This window comes from Anabrus simplex, chromosome 2 (genome assembly GCF_040414725.1).
Source record: "Anabrus simplex isolate iqAnaSimp1 chromosome 2, ASM4041472v1, whole genome shotgun sequence".
NCBI lineage: Eukaryota > Metazoa > Arthropoda > Insecta > Orthoptera > Tettigoniidae > Anabrus > Anabrus simplex.
This window is the reverse complement of record NC_090266.1, coordinates 377,987,201-378,009,847: the sequence shown is the minus strand read 5'-3', so window position 1 is coordinate 378,009,847 and position 22,647 is coordinate 377,987,201. Positions and strand designations below refer to the sequence as shown.

At 37.6% G+C, this 22,647-nt stretch overlaps 1 protein-coding gene across 1 annotated transcript in view; it reads right to left on the bottom strand.

Moving 5' to 3' along the window:
- The window catches only part of Bruce (BIR repeat containing ubiquitin-conjugating enzyme), a 1,406,664-nt gene that overhangs the window by 1,196,878 nt on the left and 187,139 nt on the right, over nucleotides 1–22,647 (bottom strand). Inside the window, exon 12 of the mRNA XM_068225988.1 lies at nucleotides 12,862–13,091. Coding sequence (XP_068082089.1) covers nucleotides 12,862–13,091 — 230 coding nt within the window. The remainder of the gene's footprint in view (nucleotides 1–12,861; nucleotides 13,092–22,647) is intronic.

The window sequence follows — 22,647 nt, the reverse complement described above, 5'->3', positions numbered from 1 at the left end:
TAAAGAATGTATGATTCTTACCTGCCTAAGTAACAGGTGATCTGCAGCTGCAGTACATATCTGAGTGGAGGTTGAAGGATCATTTCTTTTGTTGAGTACTGCAGTTTCTCCCTTAGCAGCTTGTAGTTCTTGTTTGGTAAACGTACACTGGTGACATACTTTTTCTTTTGATATCATGTGCATCTTCTGCGCAAACAGAGCATGAAATTCAGTCTTGTTCTTCCTCATCAAACACATCTGAAAAATCGCTGCTACACACACTACAAAACATGTGTGAATGAGATTTTGAAGACGCAGTAAACAGGGCCATTTTATCGAGTATTCCTCCCCAAATTTTTGAACTATTTTTGGTTTATTACTAGCGTCGCTAGTCACGATAACGTCATCACACGTATTTTCCTGCACAAGAAATCGCTTCATTATTTCAAACCTTTCGCAATTCGTAACACACGATTAGTATATATCCTAGAAGGGATATGTAAATTTGGCAACCAAAATTGCAATAAATACTTTAACAATCACGCACACAGTATTCACAATGAAATAGAGTTTGTCACCACTTTACCGCCAAAACAAAGACAAAAGAACTCGCATACTTGCATGGAAGTCTGATCATGTGACGAACAAAGACAACAACTCCACAAGATGTACCACTTTACATGTGCCTATTTTTCCTGTACTGAAAGCACACACTGCATTCGGCGTGTGAAAACTCGAAATATTCTTAAAAGAGGGACAGGAGGGGGTATAAATGATTAGTGAGAAATTTGAAAATAATATTCTGAGAATTCAAGCTCAAATGGCATTCCTTGTGTACCCTTTTGAACACTTCATACACTTAGATTTTTAAAATCAACAAAAGATCATAATTTGTGGTGTGTGATTCGTAATTATGACTGAATCGTAATAGTTGGCATCTCTGCTTTTAGAAATAAAAAATAGGATTGGATTTCATCACATATATTGTGCCACAGTCTAAGTGAAAAAAGGACAGGATAAAAGGCATACATACCTACAGTTACAATGTGAATTGACCATTCTATTTAAAAACATAAACTAAAAATTAAAAATGATTACAAGAAAATGTACTTAATCACTCTCATTTATGACTAGGGCTTGGATCTTCATGCATTTGCATTACTATTTTAGGGGTTAAAAATGTATGCTTATACATTATGAGCACGAATTATGGAATTTTCAGTCATTTGAACATGCTTTTATGGTGGGTATAACTGCATATTTTCGTGATTTTGATAAATGCATCATATTTTAATATTTTAGCACCTATATGGCATATTTTAATCAGTTTAATGGTTATACAGTATTTTTTAATCAGCTTTCTTCATCTGGTTGATGTTGGCAATAATGTTGCAAATGATGACGCAACTTAACATGTGGTGAGGAGTTATTATGTCAGGCAGTGAATTCCCTGTTTCATCATCTACCCTTACGTTTTATGCTTAGCAGTCGACTGGCTGTCCACTGAGTCGCGTAACAGTGTTTTGAACTGGTTGAAACCAAACTATGTTTCGCATATAAAGTGTCCATTAAAAAGTTCTTTAAATGCCGAAAATAAGAGCAACTTCGAGTTGTAGATTAACTAATTTACAGAAGGAGTTTTCAGGTGACTTAATATCTACAGATAATAGGGTACTGTTCTGCGGAACGTGTGAGAAAACTATAGGGAGTGAGAAAAGATTTCAAATAGTTCAACACATAAACACAGCAGAACATACAGAGAATTTAACTAGCAAACTCCAAATAAAGAGCCTGTTCAAAAACAACTATTAGAGTGTTTAGGAAGTAGGATTAGTGAATTTTCTTAAGACTTGCGCCAAGCATTTTTAGCTGCTGATATCCCCTTACATTAAAACATTTTCTTGCCAAATACACTCGACATCATGTGCCTGAAGCAAGTACATTGCGTAAGACTTATGTAGGATGTTGTTACAACAACGTATTGTCAAATTTACAAATTGAATTAGCGGATCAGTTTGTGTGGTTGTCTATTGATGAAACCAGTGATTCTGAGGGCCGATTTATTGCTAATGTAATTGTGGGCGCCTTAAATAAGGAACAAAAGACAATACCATATTTTCTTAATGTGTGTAAATTGCCGCCCACTAACAATGTAACTGTAACGCAGTGTGTGATGGACTCATTGAAATTATTATGGCCATCTAGAATCAAATATGACCAGCCACTTTTATTTGTTACCGATGCAGGTACTTATAAGGTAAGATCAGGACAAACACTGAAAGGCATTTTTCCTAACTTAATTCATGCAACTCGTTTGGCATATGCTCTTAATCGCATTGCTGAGACAATATGCAATTCTTTCCAACTGGTAGATCGATTTGTGGCCTGTTCAAAGAAAATTATTGTTAAATCTCCTTTAAGAGTCAAGTGGTTTACATCAACAGCACCCAATATCCCAATTCCTCCTTCGCCAGTGTTAACACAATGGGGAACATGGCTGCATGCAGCTTTGTATTATGCTCAGCACATAGAAGTATTCAAAGAGGTAGTTAATTCAATGGACTTGAATGAAGCTGCATCAATACAAACAGTGCAAAATATTCTGTCACGCATTGAGTTAGAAGAGAATATTGTTTTTATAAATGATTATTTTTCCTTTTTGCCACGTCACTGGAAGCTGTAGGAACTCCCTTAAAGGAAATGCTTACTGTTTTCGAAAAAACTATATCCAATCTAAATTCTGTTCCTGGTAGTATAGGACAAAAAGTGAAAGAAAAATAAATTATGTAACTTCAAAAAATCCTGGTTATAAACAGTTGTGCGATATTTGAGACATTCTCGAAGGAAAACCCTCTGTCACACCAAGAGACTTGCCTCTTTCTGTGGAGCAGTTATCATCATTTAAATATGCCCCAATAACATCTTGTGATGTGGAAAGAAGCTTTTCACATTACAAAAGTGTTTTGTGAGACAACAGACTATGTTTTTCAGTTGAAAATTTGTGCAAAGTGATGGTTGTGTACTGCAATTCATCACTCAGCATTGACAGCGGAACCATTTCTGCTTCAACCACCAAGGAACAAATGTAAGTTTATTATTATCGATACTAAACTGACTTGTCCACTGCCATTTTTTCATTTTAATAGTGCATATTTATTGGCATATTTTCAAGTTTTTAAGAGCATATTTGCATGCATATTTCTTAGGCCATGAACTTCCGAACCTTATTTATGGCCCATATATACAAATAATAATACAGCCAAACCTTGATATCTCGAACCCCCATCACTCGAATTTTCTGTATCTCAAAGTAACTTAAATTTGCCGGCCGTTTTTCTATTCTTCACGGGTATTTATTTCTCTATTACTCAAAATTCGGTTACACAAATTTCTCTCCTTCTTGAAGCAAACATTTCCTCCCCTGAAGCAAAAAATACTCTGTAACTCAAATTTTATGCTACATTAACTGTGCAATATGACATTTGTGGTTTGTGAGGAACAGTTAACAAGTAAAGAAAGGATTACAGTAAAGCTGGGAACTAATATGACGGGAATCAAAAACCTCGAACTTCTAGTGATCGGAAAATCAGCAAAGCCTCGCTGTTTCTCGGGTGTCAATTACCAGTCATGTACGAAAGCAAGCCCAGAAGTCGCAGATAACAAGCTCCATTTACAAAACTCGGCTGCGTGGTATTGACAAGAAGTTTCAATGGAAAGGGAAGAACGGTTAACCACAACAAGTAGAAGAGACTAACAGATTACTTTCCAAAGGTGTTAATGGAGCTGTACCGGGAGGTACACCTCCACAATGCAAATTCAAATATTGCGCAAGTTTAAACTCCTCTACAGGAGAACGCCTCAACTTTAACAAACTGTACTAATTCAAAGGTTTCTCGAAAGATGTCACCACAGTAAATTTGGTAATTTTGCAGTCTCTGAACGGTGTCTATTTTGACTTGTGTTTGTTTCCTCTGGATCAAGAAATTTGGACGTTCCCTAACAGATGTCTCTAAAAAACTATAATAACGCACTCTGGTGTAAAGGAATGAACTGTCCTGAAGAAATTTAACATTCATAAGTTTTGTTTTTGCTAAATTTTGTTCTGTCAGTTGTAGGTTGGCAATATAATCATTTCTTTCCGCCTGTTTTGAATGTAGCCAATCAAGAATTTCTGTAATTAATTTTCCACCAATAAGATGTTTCTTCTTCGTCTGGTGTATTAGTTTTTGCTGTTATCCAATAAAATTTTGTGGGCGGGTTGTAATCATTCATGAAACATCTCGAATTTTCCATGAGGGTATATAAACTGCTGATTTTCTGGTCTCCTGGCCACTTCAGTAACATCTCTTCTAGTGTGATTATGTAGCAGGGGGCGGGAAGCGCCTCTTTCTTCGGGCAGCAGTTCATCCATAAGGTAATGGCCATTTAATAACTTCATTTCTCGCTAGCTCAGCAGTTTAACCCTCGGGGCAGGTTCGAAAACTTTTCTCATGTAACCTATCTTTAAAATGTAATAGACACTTGGTAAAACTTCGTCTCTTTAACTATAAATTGGGATAGAGAGTGCTAATCCCTCTCGAGCTCCCACTCCTATTGTTTTGAGGTGACTTTGTTTTCACAACCGTTTCTTCCTCTCTTAATGTAATAAAGTCTTCTTATACAAGTCACCTCTTTTGTATGGGATTAGCCCTTGTGTATGCGGCCTAGTGTCAAGTAGGTTTTAAAAGTGTATTAGGAGTGCAAGTTACGCCTCCAGTCAAGTTGGTATTTTGGGCCATGTAATTAACCTGCTTCTTTACTGAATAGGCCCAGTAGGTTGGGTATTTATTACCCCTGTTCTTGGTATGCCTTGAGGGCAGTTTGAAGTATAGTTTGTTGTGGCCTTTGATGGGCTTGAACCTTGAGAGCGGGTTTGCTCTTTCTTAAAATTGCTTTCTGTGTGCCTCGAGGAGGCTTAATATGGTAATCAGGAGCCAGTGCTCCTTGGCATGATTGGGGTTTTCTGCCCCTTTGTTTGAACTTGGTATATAGGTAAAGTTGGGCTTATAGCTCAAGGTTCGTGAGTGTTGGGCTCGAAGCCCAAATTTTGTAATGAACTAAAATTGTGCTTTCTTAATTTGTTAATCTGCTACGTGGTACCTGTTATATTCTGTTATTTATTTATCTTGAAAAGAAAATATAACCTTTGTTAAAGTTTTAAATTAACTTTAATTTCGTAAGTTGAGACCTATTCCACCCAGCACCTTCTTTCACCTCTGCTGTTCCACAGATACCTCGGAACAGAGCTATGTTTCTTGTTTCCCTACTGTATGCACTGTATCCGGTCTTCTAAAAAGTTACTATAATAAGTGCTATAATTAAAGTGATGCCGTAAAACAGAGTTTCACTGTATATTTTTAAGTACTGTTAAAAATGTATTCAATAAAAGCCCGTAGATACATATGATTCAATTATGTGCTATACATGCTCAAAAACGGTAATCTCTATGTATGTTGAAATTTCGGTAACTCGAAATAAAATTTATCTCCCACGGAGATTTGAGATATCGAGGTTCCACTGTATTTATATCACACCAACACACGCAACAAAACGCATAATATTTTCCTTTATTCGACTGTAAAATGAACGATAATTAATTTTATAGGTATCTCTGAACACTTGGAGATTACGCTCATTATGTTTTTTGGCCATAACGCGAAGAGAAAATGCCAGAAACTGCCACCGACACAACTCCTTGAAATACATTGAACTCATTAAAATTATGAAGCAAGAATGAACAAAAATGCACTGAAATACGCAAAACTACCACATACAAAACAGATCGGTATGTCTCATTCATTATTAACATACGACTTTGACACGAGGAAAAGCACAGAACCACGAGAAAAAACACGTGGCCTACAGCTCCAACAAAATTACGCACAGAAACAACGTTAATAGTGCACGAACCACACAGTTAGAAACTAGTTCCTTCGTCCCGATTAACTGAGTCACTAGCGCGCGCTAGCCTCTCTTGCTTGTAGGATGACTGCCATACCGAATCCCCAGCTGTAAAGCACGCATGATGCTGTAGCGAGCAGGAAACATGATACACGAAAGTGACGGACGATACAATAGCGAAATAAAGCATCAAATAAATACGCTTGATAATGAGGTTGGGTGAATTACACAAGAATCTATCCTTTATCCTAGGGAAAGATTATTGACCGTACTGGAGGTTATATTGGTCAAAAATCGGAAGAAATAAAAATAAATCGGAAGACGAGTTAAAAACAGAAAGTTTCCAGGTAAATCGGAAGGGTTGGCAGGTATGTAATAACTTCTAAACACATCGTAACATTGAGATGGAAGGGCATTCTTAGACTCTACCTTTGGCAATAAAAAAAGCAAGTCAATCAGCTTTTTCCACAAGCCTTCAAGCACAAATATGAATGGGACTTAAAAAGAAGATTCTAACTCCTCGACTGGAAGCTGAGGTTGTGTTGGATAGGGGAAACAGTGGCTGAGGGGAGGGAGAATGAGTAGAAGGGTGAGAGGATGGACCAGTAATGCGTGTTTCGACAGGTTTAATTGTACGTTGCTTCAGATCATACAAATTCGTCACACAATTCCATGAGTTTCAGAACTACCGCCAATGTTATTCGCACCCACACACAAACAAGGTCTTTCAGCTGCTACGAAGCACGACGCAGATACTGAAGTTGTTATATATAAATTCACAGCCTACTACTTTTCATGATCTCTTTACTTCAAAATCACAGCGTGCTACTTGTTTGTGAACATCTCCATGAATGAAGTAGCAGTTGAAGTCGAACAGGTGACAAAAGCACGTTGATAATTGATACATTTACCGGTCGAATTTCAAACAGTGCATCTCGTATTACCAGCTACTATTGAAAGTCAAACAAATCCGATTTGACCATAGAAAGCGAAAAAAAGCGCGGATATTCAAAATCTGTACAATAACACAGTTCATCCATACAACCGTAAAATACACTCAGAATATGTACATTTTAAGGAAAAATTGGAATACTTGGCAGGCATGTAATCTGAACAAAATCCAAGAAAAAACTAACATTCTGGTTGACACAATAAAAAAGATCTGAAGCAACGTGTAATTAAGTCTGTCCCAACACGCCTTACTGGTCCATCCTCCCACCCTTCTACTTGCTCTCCCTCCCCTCACCCGCAGTTTCCCCTATCCAACACAACCTCAGAATGGTCATTAGTCAGTGTGGAGGTCAACACCGACCCAGCTTGATCTATGCAAGCACAGGGCTGGAGGAAAGAGGAAGTGAGTAATATTTGTGATTCTTCACATTAACTTTTATTTCAACCTCATTTTTTCATTCTCACACTCTACTTTTTGGTTTCACTTCTAGATCCTGAATATACTTTTATTCTCCATGAAGAAATTCATGGATTTCAAATCTTTACTCCATTCCAGAAACATGAGAAATAGATAACATTAGACAGTCTTCATAATTTTGAAGTATTCCTCCAGCCAATAGTTGTGGTAAACATGGTTGGACCCACACTGTTACAAATAGATTCGTCCACAACAAGTTAAAGCTGTGAATATTTTAAACATAGAATTTAAATGCATTCGTTGATTGTATTTTATCTCACGTTTTTTTATGTATCACTGATTTTGTACGTCTTTCATCTTTGTGTTATTTTAACACTAGAATCGCCAGAGCGGTCAATTGACCGCTACACATTTTCCAAACCCAATTTTGGCTACAGTTTTTATTGCAGGATATTGAGCTGCAGTGACCTTTCCCGATTAGTAGTCAGGAAAATCCATTTTCATTTTGCATCAATGGATGGGGCGTTAGTAAAGGGTATACCTACTACCGCCGGAGCGGTAATTCTGACAGCTGTATTAATTATCATAATAAAACGTATTATAACACATTTCTCGTTGATATATAATCATCTACTTATAATTATCCTATCAACAATGGTAATGTTAAAAAACACAATAATATTACGAATTGTATGAGCATTATTTCCACTGTGTCTCTGGTAGTGTTATCATTCGTCGGCTTGTCACAGTACATTAAACGTCCGGCTCCATGGCTAAACAGCAAGCTGGCCTTTGGTCACAGGGGTCCCGGGTTCGATTCCCGGCAGGGCCGGGAATTTTAACCATAACTGGTTAATTTCGCTGGCACAGGGGCTGGGTGTATGTGACGTCTTCATCATCATTTCATCCTCATCACGACACGCAGGTCGCCTACGGGAGTCAAATCAAAAAGACCTGCATTTGGCAAGAAAAACTTGTCCTTGGACACTCCCGGCACTAAAAGCCATACGCCATTTCATTTTTCAGCACATTAAACATGTCTCGTAAACCATCAGTTGCTGAGTCTATTGCATGATATTCCTGAAGATACAGTATGTCTGATGTAGAATGTAGTCCAGATATAAAGGACCTAAAAGAGAAAATGCATATGAAGATTACTACAAGTCAAGTGATAACTCGGAAAGCAGCGATTCAGATCATGCTGAAATCCGGATTGTTCAGGCTGAAGGTTATTTCATATTAGTATTATTATAACTATCAGCATAACAAGTTTGGTGAAATTCCTTGATTTATACCGTATTCAAATTATAATGATGCCTCACATAGGCCGAGTACTGACGAGTTTTCTATTATTCTATTACAGCCGTAGACACAGTAACCCGAAAAGCATGGTGTCATAAGGGACGCGACAACCAAGGTAAAAGCTTTCCATGGCCAGATAATGCAGCATTAGGTACTGATGGCATCAGGGAGTAGACTGTAGCAGACTGGGAAGATGACACCTGGTTGGATTGCTCGCCATACCCCTTGAAAGAGAATCCAGGACTTACTCCATATTACTAGCGGCATGTTTCTGATGACAGTGTAACGAGTGTGTGGCGCCTTTTTGTTGATAAATACTGAAACTCAAAGCAATGTACAGAAACAGAGGAAAAACTATAATAATGAGCAACCGTGCCTATCGAGAACGAAGGTATAATAATTTCAATAGCGGTCAAAATGACCGCATAGACGGTTCCAGGTATATAATATATTCTAGTGGTTCTAGTGTTAAGCTGAAGATGACCTCTAGGCTAGGTCAAAACATATCCTATTCAATAGTTTTTTAGACAGATCATTTATTAAATGGCAAACTTGTATTGAATAGGTGGACTTTATACAATGAAATTCTTTTAGAATTTTGTCTTAGATAATTCACTGCAAATGAATAATTTATCATATCCCGAAATCGTGGACATGAAAACTGAAAATGTATAAAGGAGAGCAATTTAAGGATTGTGTCTCTGTGGTGAACCTCAACTTTAACATCATTACGAGAAGTTAGAATTTCTGTTAATCAGCAGTAAAAAGCTTTCCACTGCTGGAAGAATAATATGTCTAACGGTTGAATTATGTGCACGGTACCTGGAGGAGTCTGAAGCAGTTTGATTGTTTTGCGTGGAGGGATGTCTTCATGACAAGTTATATCTCCGTATGTGGTCCACAAATCGAAAAGCAGGGCACAGTTGTCTTCAGAGAATGGAAAAAAAGCTTCTCTAAACCATATTTTCGGTTCTGTTTTCCCAGTTTTCCTGAAATTGTGGCAATGACAATGATATAACCTGATTTAAACATATTTTTTGAATCCAGAGAACTGAAGGTTCTGGTTGGCTCCTGCAGTACAATAAATAATTTAGGGAACAAAGTATCACCCATACCAATTGTAGGTATTATGGTGTATTAATATATCAGTGAACTAACCGACTGGGCTACTGTGTGCTGTGTTTCTCACATACAAGAGATAGTCCTTTTCGATCGCATTTCGCGCTCAAACCCATTTTGATCAATTTTGTAAATAGAGGACGGGATGTAATGGAGAATCGTTCTTGAGCCATCTCCAGAAATTCTTCTGCAGGCGTATTCTTTTGTTTTTCATCCTGAATATGCCAATGGGATACACATTTCATAATTTTCCTACTCCCAATTCTGTGTTGTTGCTTGAAACAGCTGATCCAGGCATGAGAGATGGAGATATTACTTTTATCGATAGATAGTTCACGTGCAATTTCCAAAGCCCAGTCTTAAATCTTCATTACTTACATCTCGCCTTCCCCTTCTTGCCTCCTGGAAACAGGAATAGAGTTTTTCATACTGTACATACATTTTTTATGTTCAAGCAGACTTGGCGCCATACCCATATTTTCTACTGCTTCTTTCACAAGTAAAGATATTGCTCCAATTTCACTAAACTAAAGTATCTGTGGATGTGTGAAAGTAATAATCACTTTTTACCACCTTCATTAAGCCAGAATTTTACAACCCTCTTCTTTTATTTCATACTGATGTTTTATCGCACACATCTTATGAACTGAACGATTTGTATGGTAACGGACTTGGAGCATCACTAGATTCCAAGGAGCCATATTCTAGCATCAAACCAGGACCCACAGCTTCGCTTGCGATCAACAGAACGTTCTGACAAACAGAATCACTTGAGTCATTTTCAGTGTCTCCACTGTGGAGAAACCTCCTCAACATGTTGCACTCCTATACGATTATTTTCCATCAAATCAATAATAATAATAATAATAATAATAATAATAATAATAATAATAATAATAATAATAATAATAATAATAATAATATTGGCTTTGCGTCCCACTAACTACTTTTATGGTTTTCATAGACGCCGAGGTGCCGGAATTGTGTCCGCAGGAGTTCTTTTACGTGCCAGTAAATCTACCGACACAGGGCTGACGTATTTGAGCACCTTCAAATACCAACGGACTGAGCCAGGTTCGAACCTGCCAAGTTGGGGTCAGAAGGCCAGCGCCTCAACCGTCTGAGCCACTCAGCCTGGCCATCATATCAATGAGATAATGTCCAATTTCCTTTTTTTTGGAGCTAATTCTTTCTGAAAATAAAAACACCTTTCCGCAGAAATAACTCGTTACAAACTCGGCTACGTTAATAGAATTTAAAACATCATCCACCAAGGAACTCATTTTTGGAGTCTTGCTTTCTTTAAAACAACCATCAAAACCGTCACTGCTGGATATAGTGAAAACACCCCACAGCTGACAAGTGCGTGCGGCTCTGCTTATCAGTGGCCTTAGGTACGTCGGCCACCAGGGCTGCCGACTGCAGCCAACATGTATATTTACAGTACTTGTGTGACATCCCATTGATCAATATGAGAGATTCACCTGATTTCAAAGACTTGCAGTTAAATATGGAGGCTGATTTTCCGCATGTTGTTCTCTTAAAGTACAACGATTGTGTCAGAAAAATGTCAAGGTAGGTTTCGACCTTTCTTACCTGATACTTCCCTTGTGAGTCTAGTATTACTTCTACTGACTTGCACTGGACTCCTCACTTTAATCATTCCCCTCCGACCTCCCTTGGTCAACTCTTATGATGTTCCAACCCCGATGGAATTAAGGGAATCTTTCATTTTCCTGCCCTTTGTGGTCCTTTCCTTTTCTTTCCTGGTAACTTTGTCCTCTAAAGAGTCAGACCTCTAAACACTTCCTCTGGTCAGTGTTAAGAGAGAGAATGGTTGCTCAACTGTACTTCCTCATGAAACAATAGGTGGTGGTGGTTGTGGTTGTATCCAAGAATCCTCAAATGATGAAAGCGTTTCAGTATGAAGCAGCCACAATAGCTTTATCACTGACTGTAATGAATCTTCCAAGTTGGGTTTCTACAGGGCAGTATGGACAGTGAAACAGATGCTCAAGATCTTGAATTACACCACAGTTGCAGTCGCCATTCTATGTATAACCTCATCTTTTGAGTGTAGCCTTGAATCTACGCATTCCAGTTCTTATCCTATTCAGGGTCTTCCAGACAGGCCAACATTGCGAAGTATGTGGTGGAGTTCATTCTGTTGGCCAATTCCTGTCGGATAGTGTGGAGTATTGCTGCCAGTACTGATTCCTAAAAACACTTGGTGTGGCTGATGCTGGCCTGGTGTTATTAATGAAACTCTTCCGTGATCTGAAATGCTGTTTTACCTACTTCATGATCATAGAGAGGATGACTACTGTAATAATCTTGCTTGAATTTCTCAGTTCTCACTGAGGCAGTTATGCAGCCTGGCTTCTACTTTCAAAAACAATCTGGACTCAGTTCCAAAGAGAAAACAATAAAGAGCACTCTAACGGTGACTGTGTGTTGACGGATGATGAAAACTTCTTGACAATCAAGTAATTTGAGGTGATACTGTGGTAAGTGAAGTAGACACTGACAAAAGTGAACTAAATGAGGGGCTTGCCATCCGGCTGCAGTAGAATATTTATATATTACTCGGGTACTATATAACACAGGACTGTAAAATTTCTCCAACAACAAACTGGGATGTCAAGAAACATACAATTTAGGAAAACGCTATCAATACTGAGTATAAATTTGAGTAATAAAGTACTAGTGGGTTTTTTTTCAATCGAATGGTAGAATTACTTGTTTAAAATGTGTAACTGGTCATATTGTTCCTACCTTACTCATTACGTAAAGGGAATGTTTATTTGCAGATAATTTGGCAAAGTTTTCAAGCAAATAGATTAAAAGCACAAGGTCAGAGGCTGGCACTTAGAAGGTCAACAAAGTAGCTTTTGGCTATTAAGGCAAATCATATTAAAGTAGCTGTGTTGATTCAGAAATTGCACATTAAATATTAGACAAAGACTAAACTGCAAAATTATTTCTGATCTAAATTAATGTTTTGAATAAGTTTTCTAAACATGATAAATGGAATCTAGGTTGAAGTATGAACTTAAATATCTATCCAATTTTGATCACTGATAAACCTCCTTCATTACTAACAGCACTTCTTAAAAAGGCTAATTACAGACAATACACAAAATTCCACTCACCCTCACTAGGAACTTCGTAAGACACATCTGTTGGGAATTCAACAGATTCATTATCAGAGGGAATACTGACATCTTTCTTCCCAATAGCACAACTATTCATCCTCAGGAGAGTAACCTCAATTCCAGGATACTCAATACACGGAGAGCGAAAAGAAAATTTGAGTTCAACATGGCCAACACAATAGTTGCGAGGAACAGTTAATTCAAACGTATGTTCACACCAAGATGTACTGAAAAGAAAAGCAAAACAAATGGTACACTAGGGATATATCTGTGATGTCAACTGTAAATCTTCCCTAAAATTCCAAAAGAATATATTAGTACATCTAATTTTGTGACCATACCACTGCCGCAAGACAACACACTAAACACAGTAGCTAGTGAGAAAGTAATCTTAACTGTGAGGCTAATCTTTTCTCACTCACTGAACATAAATAAGAACACTGTGGGTGCAACACTCCCTACTTACAGGTAGAAATACAACTCACTTTTGGCAAACCCACTACAGTAGTCTTCAATATTCAGCTGTACGCTTACACCTTACTAGACGTCTAAGTACTACTACTACTAGATTATTGGTTTTACATCTCACTAACTACCTTTATGGTTATCAGAGGTAGAATTTTGTCCTGAGGGAGTTTTGCACCTGTAAGTAAATCTGACTATTATTATAATGTTATTGTCTTTATGTCCCACTAACTACTTTTATGGTTTTTGGAGTCACCAAGGAGCCAAAATTTAGTCCCGCAGGAGTTCTTTTACGTGCCAGTAAATCTGCCAACATAAGGCTGACGTATTTGAAAACCTTCAAATACCACCAGACTGAGCCAGGATTAAACCTGCAAGTTGGCGTCAGAAAGCCAGCGCCTTAACCATCTGAGCCACTCAGCCTGGCAGTAAATCTGACACAAGGCAGGTGTACTTGAGCAGCTTCAAATACTAAGAGACTGAGTTGGGATCAAAATCACCATCTTAGGATCAAAGTCAACATTCCATCATTTTAGTCCTCTCAGGCTGGTTCAATATATGCAAACTTTAGATGTTTCCTTACATACCACTGGGAATTTTGCCAGTCCAATAAATCTCAAGTAATCAGAAACTGTCAGAGTTCATTTACCAATGAGATTTTCTTTCAAAGTGCCCTTCCATTCATTTCTTCCTTAAGATTGTTAAAGCTGACTGGGAGATATCGTATTTACTCTCATAAATTTCCCCCTCACATAATTTTCCCTCCCTGATTTTGGAAAAAAATAATCGCATGTTTCCCTCCTTGTTTTGTCTATGGTTTCCACCAGTTACGAACCACAGACTTCTCTCTTCTTCGTGACCCATACCGATGTACGGAAATCGGGAACTAGTTTGAAAGTTCTAGTTCATGTTTCCCATGCTAGGAGAGGAGGAAGTGACTGATAACTCAACGTTCCAGCACCCGGGACCAGAACACACCTGTGATTACTAGTCATAACTCGCCCTTGTTATTAGCTGTGACTTGCACGCATACAGTAATCGCTTTCAAGAGTGTTCTTACATGTGAATTATTGTGCGAAGTGTTTGTTAATGACATGATGGGAAAGAAAAACAGTAGTTACGACGAACAATTTAAAATGTCTGTAATAGTATTTGCCGAAAATAACGGCAATCATGCTGCATCTCGTGAATTTTCCGTAGCACAATCACATGTGCATTACTGGCGGAAGCAGAACAATTTCGGGGACCAAAAACCAGGAAGCATCCAGAAATTGAAAAGGAAGTTGTTTCTTATGTAAACAGACATGCCAAATTTCAAAACAAAAATCAGAAGAAATTTGGCAGCAAATCGCGACGTATTACGATACATCACTGATGGCAGAACATGTACTAATTCATTATAATTCAATACATTAACAACTCCATTTGGCCTACATATATATTTTTTTTTATTTAATACATCGAGTTGAGCCTCTATGGACTGCGTGGTAACAACCAACTTCATTTCAGTGTCTAGGTCTTGTTCTTGTTCCGGCTTTGACTTCCTGCCAGTATCTTCTGAGCCCAGCGACGAGTGTCTGTTTATGCTCTTCAGACAAAGGTCCTTTCCGTCTTCTGGAAGTTGATGCCATTTGGAAACCTTGGAAACCTTGATAGTTGTTCATCAATCTTCTGAATGCGTTCCTGTCATGAATTTCTTGGTCCGAAATATCAATCTGCCTCAGATCTTTTTCGCATTCCTGGAACCATCTTGGCCTTGTTGCCTTAGATCGAATAAAATTCCATATTCTTTTTGTTAGTCGATCATCATTAACCCTGCCATCCTGGGCCCAATGTGTGAGAAGCCAGGCTCTGTCTGTCACAAGCCAGAACAAAGTGGGGAGTGATAGAGGAGTAACACCTCTTTAAAAAACCTTGGTCCAGCTGGCCCGGCTGGTAGTACTTTGTGAGGGTCCCTACCAAGGTTACGGTGAAGATAGTCAACGGTTTGGAAGGCGGAAGACGACAACTAAGTCCCAAAGGCAGATAAAGCAGATAAACTATCTTCATTTAGCAGCGTCTCTTCTTCAGTGAAGTGGCTGCGAAAGGCGTCTGACTCCAGAGGAGCGGCCTACATATATATATATATATTTTTATAATTAATATAATCATCATCATTTTACAGTTCCAGTTTCCCGGGTATTGTTAATGAGCCTCTTCCACTTCTTCCTGTCCACATACAACTTATCATGAAGAACATCCTCCACTGTCCATCGTCTGGTAACTAGATCAACCTTGTTCATGTCCATCGGGTTTTAGGTCTTCCTGCAGGTCTTTTCCCCTCCACCTGTCTTTCCAAATTTATTCTGGCTGTTCTTGTAGGCTCCATCCTTATCACATGCCCATACCACCATAGTCTGGATGTGCCAATTCGGTCTAATAGGAATGTCATTATACCTGCTTCTTCCCTCACCACCTCATTTCTTAACTTGTCCATCTTGGTCTTCTGGATGATGGATCTAAGAAATTTCATCTCTGATGCTTGCAGTATTGATGAATCTCTTTTTGTGAGGGTGCACGCTTCAATCCCATAGTTAACACAATTAAAAATAGGAAAGAATTTCCACCAATCAATACTTTTTTTTTTTTTTTTTTATTGCTTATATTAAGCTACAGGACCGGTTTCGACCCCATATACGAGGTCATCTTCAGCTGAACCATGAATACATATTTATATGATGAAGCTTTGATTAAATTGCATTGTCAAAGGAATGTCATATGATGATGTGCATTAGTCACATACAAATGGGGCATGTCTTATCGTGAATTGGCATATATGTCAGTATGTACAATATTGCAACTGTATGTCTAAAATATTATGTTGAGGTCCTAAAATTAGTGTATAAAACGTATCTTCACTTAAACTAATATATATATGTACAGGATAAAATACAATATATAAAAAACATTTCGTGCACATGAACATTCGTATCTTGCTTGTTGGTCAATTCATCAAGTCTCGTATTTAAGTCCCATTTACAGTTGTACACTCAGCTGCTGTTCTTGGAGTTTAAAAGATATGGTTGTAAAATTGCATGAGTAAAAGATTTAGTCTTCATGTGGGATAAAACACTTTCCAATTTTTAAAAAAAAGTTGCCAGATGTATGGATAAAATTCGGCTAAAATATCTTCAGCTCTGCTATGTATGTTGCCTTATGTTAGAATCAAATCTTGCTGTCCTGTGGCGTTCGTAAAATTGGGTTCAAAGTAATGGCTCCTTTCCCATTTGTAGCTGTGCAATGGTGTTGTGTTTATCTGTGGAAGATAAGATTGAGCTATGAGAGATATTATGTTGGAGGAATGTCTAAAGGTTATGTGTGTAAATTTGAATATGTACTTACTATTTTTGGTGTAGCCGAGTTGCGTTTGACGTGCGAGCTTGTAGTGTACTACTTCGTGTTCTTCTTGGGCTCATACTAGCTGCTGTGACGGGAAGGGAAGTAGGAGTAGGGAGAGTTGTTGTTGTGGGGGTAGGGGTGGCGCTGGGTGTGTTGTTTGATGTTTTTCTGTTACGTGTCGCGTTCTGTTTGTCCATTAACTTAAGGTAAGAGATTTTTAGAGCAGGGATAACTGTATTGAAGATGATGTTAGTTTTTTCTGTGATTTCATTTATGTTGTAATTTGGATTGGTGTACTGATCTAGAGTAATGTAAAATTCTTCTGTTATGTTCAGCAGGGACCTCAACATAATATTTTAGACATACAGTTGCAATATTGTACATACTGACATATACGCCAATTCACGATAAGACATGCCCCATTTGTATGTGACTAATGCACATCATCATATGACAATCCTTTGACAATGCAATTTAATCAAAGCTTCATCATATAAATATGTATTCATGGTTCAGCTGAAGATGACCTTGTATATGGGGTCGAAACCGGTCCTGTAGCTTAATATAAGCAATAAAAAAAACAAGTATTGATTGGAGGAAATTCTTTCCTATTTTTAATTGTGTAATTCGTCAATACGGAAATGAAGATTATAGATTACGATACCGTAGCCAACCAGGCAAAACGGAACACATATAGGTTTCGAAACTTAAAGATCAAACTAACGAATGCGATTAAAAGCATTGATTTTCTGAAGGAATGTCTAAAGAATGACTTAACACCTAAATTCTTGAGAAGATATAACAATAAACACAGGCACGCCATACAAACTCGTAATATGCAAAAAAGAACAAACAAAATCTGGCTGAAAGAAGAAATAAAGTTTTTATACCGTAAAAAACAACATCTCAACAACGAACTATACCGAATACATTTAAAGGCATCTAACGAGTTACCACACAGCTATTGGGATGATTTTCAGCAGATCACGGCAGAAAAATAAGGAACTTAGCCATCAACAAACAGAATACACTAAATAAGAAATTAGAAGCACTTAAACAACCATCCAAACCAAACCCAAAAACCGAAACTCCAAACACGAACTCTCCAACTTTTCCTAACGAAATCACTGAACACAAATTCCACCCACCCGTAAAAAATCTCACAAATACGACTTTCAACGAAATGGAAACCGTTATCTTGAGCAAGGGACCCAAGCACAATTGGGGTAACACATCAACCTTCCAGAACATTACAACCACTATCACCGAAATAGAAAACACCGTACAGAAAATCCCACACGAGCTACGAGATGAAGTCAGATATGATATTTTAAAAAAAGGCTCCCACAATATATCGACAAAATTCACAGTAACTCCCAAAACAATAACTCTACTAATGAAGAACACATAAATAAACTCAAAGATAAAATAAAACAGAATAATCTACTGATGACGAAAGCCGACAAACGCAATACCACAGTTATTATCGACAAAGACCAATACATATTAAAAACCAAAGAATGTTTTCAAGATAACACTTTCCTTATCAAACGCAAAGATCCTACTAATAACATACAAAGGAAACTCAAAATCTTATTAAAAAATACACACTTTCTTTTAACAGAAGTAGAATCCTCTCAACTTATAGTAATGAATCCTCAAATACCCACTGCTAAAGCTTATCCTAAGATACATAAAGAACATATTCCAAGGAGACCTATTATTAACTACAGAGCAAGCCCAACCTATAAACTCTCGCAATTTATTCAAAGGTTTCTCAAAAAGCACTACGTATTCTTAGCTAAAAAAACAGTACGGAACTCAATAGATTTTTGTAATAAAACAAAAGGATTAAAGATTGAACCATATCATAATCTCGCATCATTTGACATAGTAAACATGTACCCGAACATTCCCACAAAACAAACAATAGAAATCATTGAATCTAACCTAAAAAGCCAAAGCAATCTAAGCACTTTAGAAATAGAAGAGTTCATTAAATTACTTAATTTTGCCATTAGTAACAACTACTTTAAATTTCATGATACTATCTATCAGCAACAGGGTTTACCGATGGGATCTCCCGCTTCTGGTATAATCGCCAAAATTTACATAGACTATTTAGAGCACACATACATCAACAAAATAGACAATATATTTTTTTGGTGCAGATTTGTTGATGACATTTTTGTCATCATCGATAAAAGGTCCACAAATGAAACTGATATATTAGATAAACTCAACACAATAGATTCCCATATAAAATTTACCATGGAAACCGAAAACAATCGCAATCTGAACTACCTGGACATAACGACAACTAGACATGATGACCAGCTTTCTTACAGAATATACAGAAAACCCACGCAAACCTCAAATACAATTAAAATTGATTCCGTTCACCCCAATACGCACAAAAGAGCAGCCTACTATAGCATGATACACAGAGCATTCAATATACCGTTAACAAAAGAAGATCTAAACAAAGAATTACAACTAATTCATGACATAGCTAAGAACAATGGATACAAGAAAGAAATGGTTAACAAAATCATTCACAAAATAAAATCCCAACCCAAAACCAAACTAACAAAAGTAGACGAATCCAAGAAAGATTACGCACTATTCACCTTCAATAATGCACACATATACCCCATAACCAACATTTTAAAAAAACATAACCTAAGAATAGCTTTCAGAACTACACACAATAGTACCAACATCATACACAACGTCAGAACAATCAATAGCAACAACAAATACAACCACTCAGGGGTATATCGCATCAAATGTAATAATTGCGAGACAAGCTATGTCGGACGCACCGGTAGAAACTTCCTAACCCAATATAACGAACACATAAATGCGGTAAAACACAATCATTTTTCCTCAATAGGACAACATGTCGCAGACTATAAACACAGTTTTACAAACATCGATAATGATATGCAAATCCTAAACATAAACCCCAAAGGCCCCCTGCTCAACATAACAGAAGAATTTTACATTACTCTAGATCAGTACACCAATCCAAATTACAACATAAATGAAATCACAGAAAAAACTAACATCATCTTCAATACAGTTATCCCTGCTCTAAAAATCTCTTACCTTAAGTTAATGGACAAACAGAACGCGGCACGTAACAGAAAAACATCAAACAACACACCCAGCGCCACCCCTACCCCCACAACAACAACTCTCCCTACCCCTCCTTCCCTTCCCCTCACAGCAGCTAGTATGAGCCCAAGAAGAACACGAAGTAGTACACTACAAGCTCGCACGTCAAACGCAACTCGGCTACACCAAAAATAGTAAGTACATATTCAAATTTACACACATAACCTTTAGACATTCCTCCAACATAATATCTCTCATAGCTCAATCTTATCTTCCACAGATAAACATAACACCATTGCACAGCTACAAATGGGAAAGGAGCCATTACTTTGAACCCAATTTTACGAACGCCACAGGACAGCAAGATTTGATTCTAACATAAGGCAACATACACAGCAGAGCTGAAGATATTTTAGCCGAATTTTATCCATACATCTGGCAACTTTTTTTAAAAAATTGGAAAGTGTTTTATCCCACATGAAGACTAAATCTTTTACTCATGCAATTTTACAACCATATCTTTTAAACTCCAAGAACAGCAGCTGAGTGTACAACTGTAAATGGGACTTAAATACGAGACTTGATGAATTGACCAGCAAGCAAGATACGAATGTTCATGTGCACGAAATGTTTTTTATATATTGTATTTTATCCTGTACATATATATATTAGTTTAAGTGAAGATATGTTTTATACACTAATTTTAGGACCTCAACATAATATTTTAGACATACAGTTGCAATATTGTACATACTGACATATATGCCAATTCACGATAAGACATGCCCCATTTGTATGTGACTAATGCACATCATCATATGACATTCCTTTGACAATGCAATTTAATCAAAGCTTCATCATATAAATATGTATTCATGGTTCAGCTGAAGATGACCTTGTATATGGGGTCGAAACCGGTCCTGTAGCTTAATATAAGCAATTAAAAAAAAAAAAAAAAAGTATTGATTGGTGGAAATTCTTTCCTATTTTTAATTGTGTAATTCGTCAATACGGAAATGAAGATTATAGATTATGATCAATCCCATAGGTCAATATTGGCATAAAATAGCTGTTAAACATCATCAGTTTGGCCGGTTTTGGAATCATATCATCCCATAAGAGTGTTCTTACTTGTTGGTAGAATTCTGATCCCTTTTGCACTCTGTTGGTAATTTCCTTTCTGACCGAATTATCTCTAGAGATTACACTTCCAAATTAAGTAAAACTGTCCACGCACTCTAGCTAGTGGTCTCCTAGTTTTACACCTGCTGGGCGCCCTTCTCTGTTGACTGCCATCACCAATGTCTTGGTCACGCTGATGTTGAGGTTATAATCCTGGAACTGGGATTTCCATACGTTGAGTCTGGTCTGTACTTCCTCTTCTGTTTCACCCCAAATCATGATATCATCAGCCAAGGCCACTGGATTCAGTTCATCTAACGTAACTTTTCCTTGACATTCTTCATTATACTGTCCAGAACAGTGATGAACAGTAGTGGGGCAATGCACTTCCTTGCTAAACTCCACTCTTGGTCTCAAACCATGATGATCGACCTTCCCCAATTTGTACACAGCTAGTACAGTCTTTGTACAACATCTGATTTTTCCTTACCAGTCCTTCAGGCACTTTCCTTTTCCTCAGGCACTCCCAGATCTTATCTCTTATAACACTATCATGGGCCTTTTCTATATCCAGGAATACATTGACCAGGTTCTTACCTTTCTCCCAATACTTTTCCATCAGCATGCGGGTGCTAAAAATTAGATCTGTTACTTCTGAATTCATATTGCTCCTCCTCTAATTGTGGTTCAATGATGGTTCTCAATTTCCTTTCTATGATCTTCTGTAGAATTTTTAGCCCATGAGACGGCAGTGTTATTCCTCTATAGTTGGTGGGTTTCCGTATGCTGCCTTTCTTAAACAGGGGAATTATCATACCCTTGCTGCAATCTGCAGGTATTTTGTTGTCTATCCACATGGCATTTAGTACTCTGTCCCTGGATGCATGCTGCCTTTTTCATGTCTACATTCACTTCATCTGCACCTGAAGATTTTCCTTTAGGCATAGATTTTAAGGCTGTATCAGTTTCTGTTCATGTGACGGGAGGTTCTGCATTGTAGGCTTGGATTTCCGGCTCTGTATTTTGTTCTTGAACTGGTCTATTCAGTAGGTGGTCGAAATGGTTCTTCAGGACTTCTCTCATGTCACTTTCTGTCCTAACCAGATTTCCATTTTCATCTTCAAGTGCCTTTACGGTATTCATTGGGTTTCCTTTTACCTCTGATAACACTATACAGTAGTTCCTTATTGCCTCTGCTGTCTTCCTCCAGTTTCTGAGTGAATATATACCATACATTGGTCTTTTCTTCTGTAACTGTTCTTTTAACATCCAGTTTGTTTTGGTATAATTGTTTAAGGTTTCTGATCTTTCCCTCGTCTCTAGTAAGATCCTGTTTATTTTTCTCCTGATCCCTTTCTTTCCGCAAGTGATTTCTTTCCCTGATTGCTGCTCTCACTCTTTCATTCCACCAAGGTGTTTCCTTCTCCCTTGTTTTCATACTTGTTATGACAATGCTTCACCTTTTCAGACAAACACGACACATCTGCACTTAGACTGTGCTTAGGACTTTTGTAAAGTCTTCAAAGTTTCCATCTGAGAATCCTTACTCACAATTTTGCTCCTGAATAAAGTAACAAAAGGGTGCCACTGCAACAAAATCCTATCCAAACACCTTTTTAGTGATAACTAGAGCCTGGATTTCCATGGAAATGCATGTTTTTAAATAAGCTGGTTACACTTCACAAACTTTGCAAATAT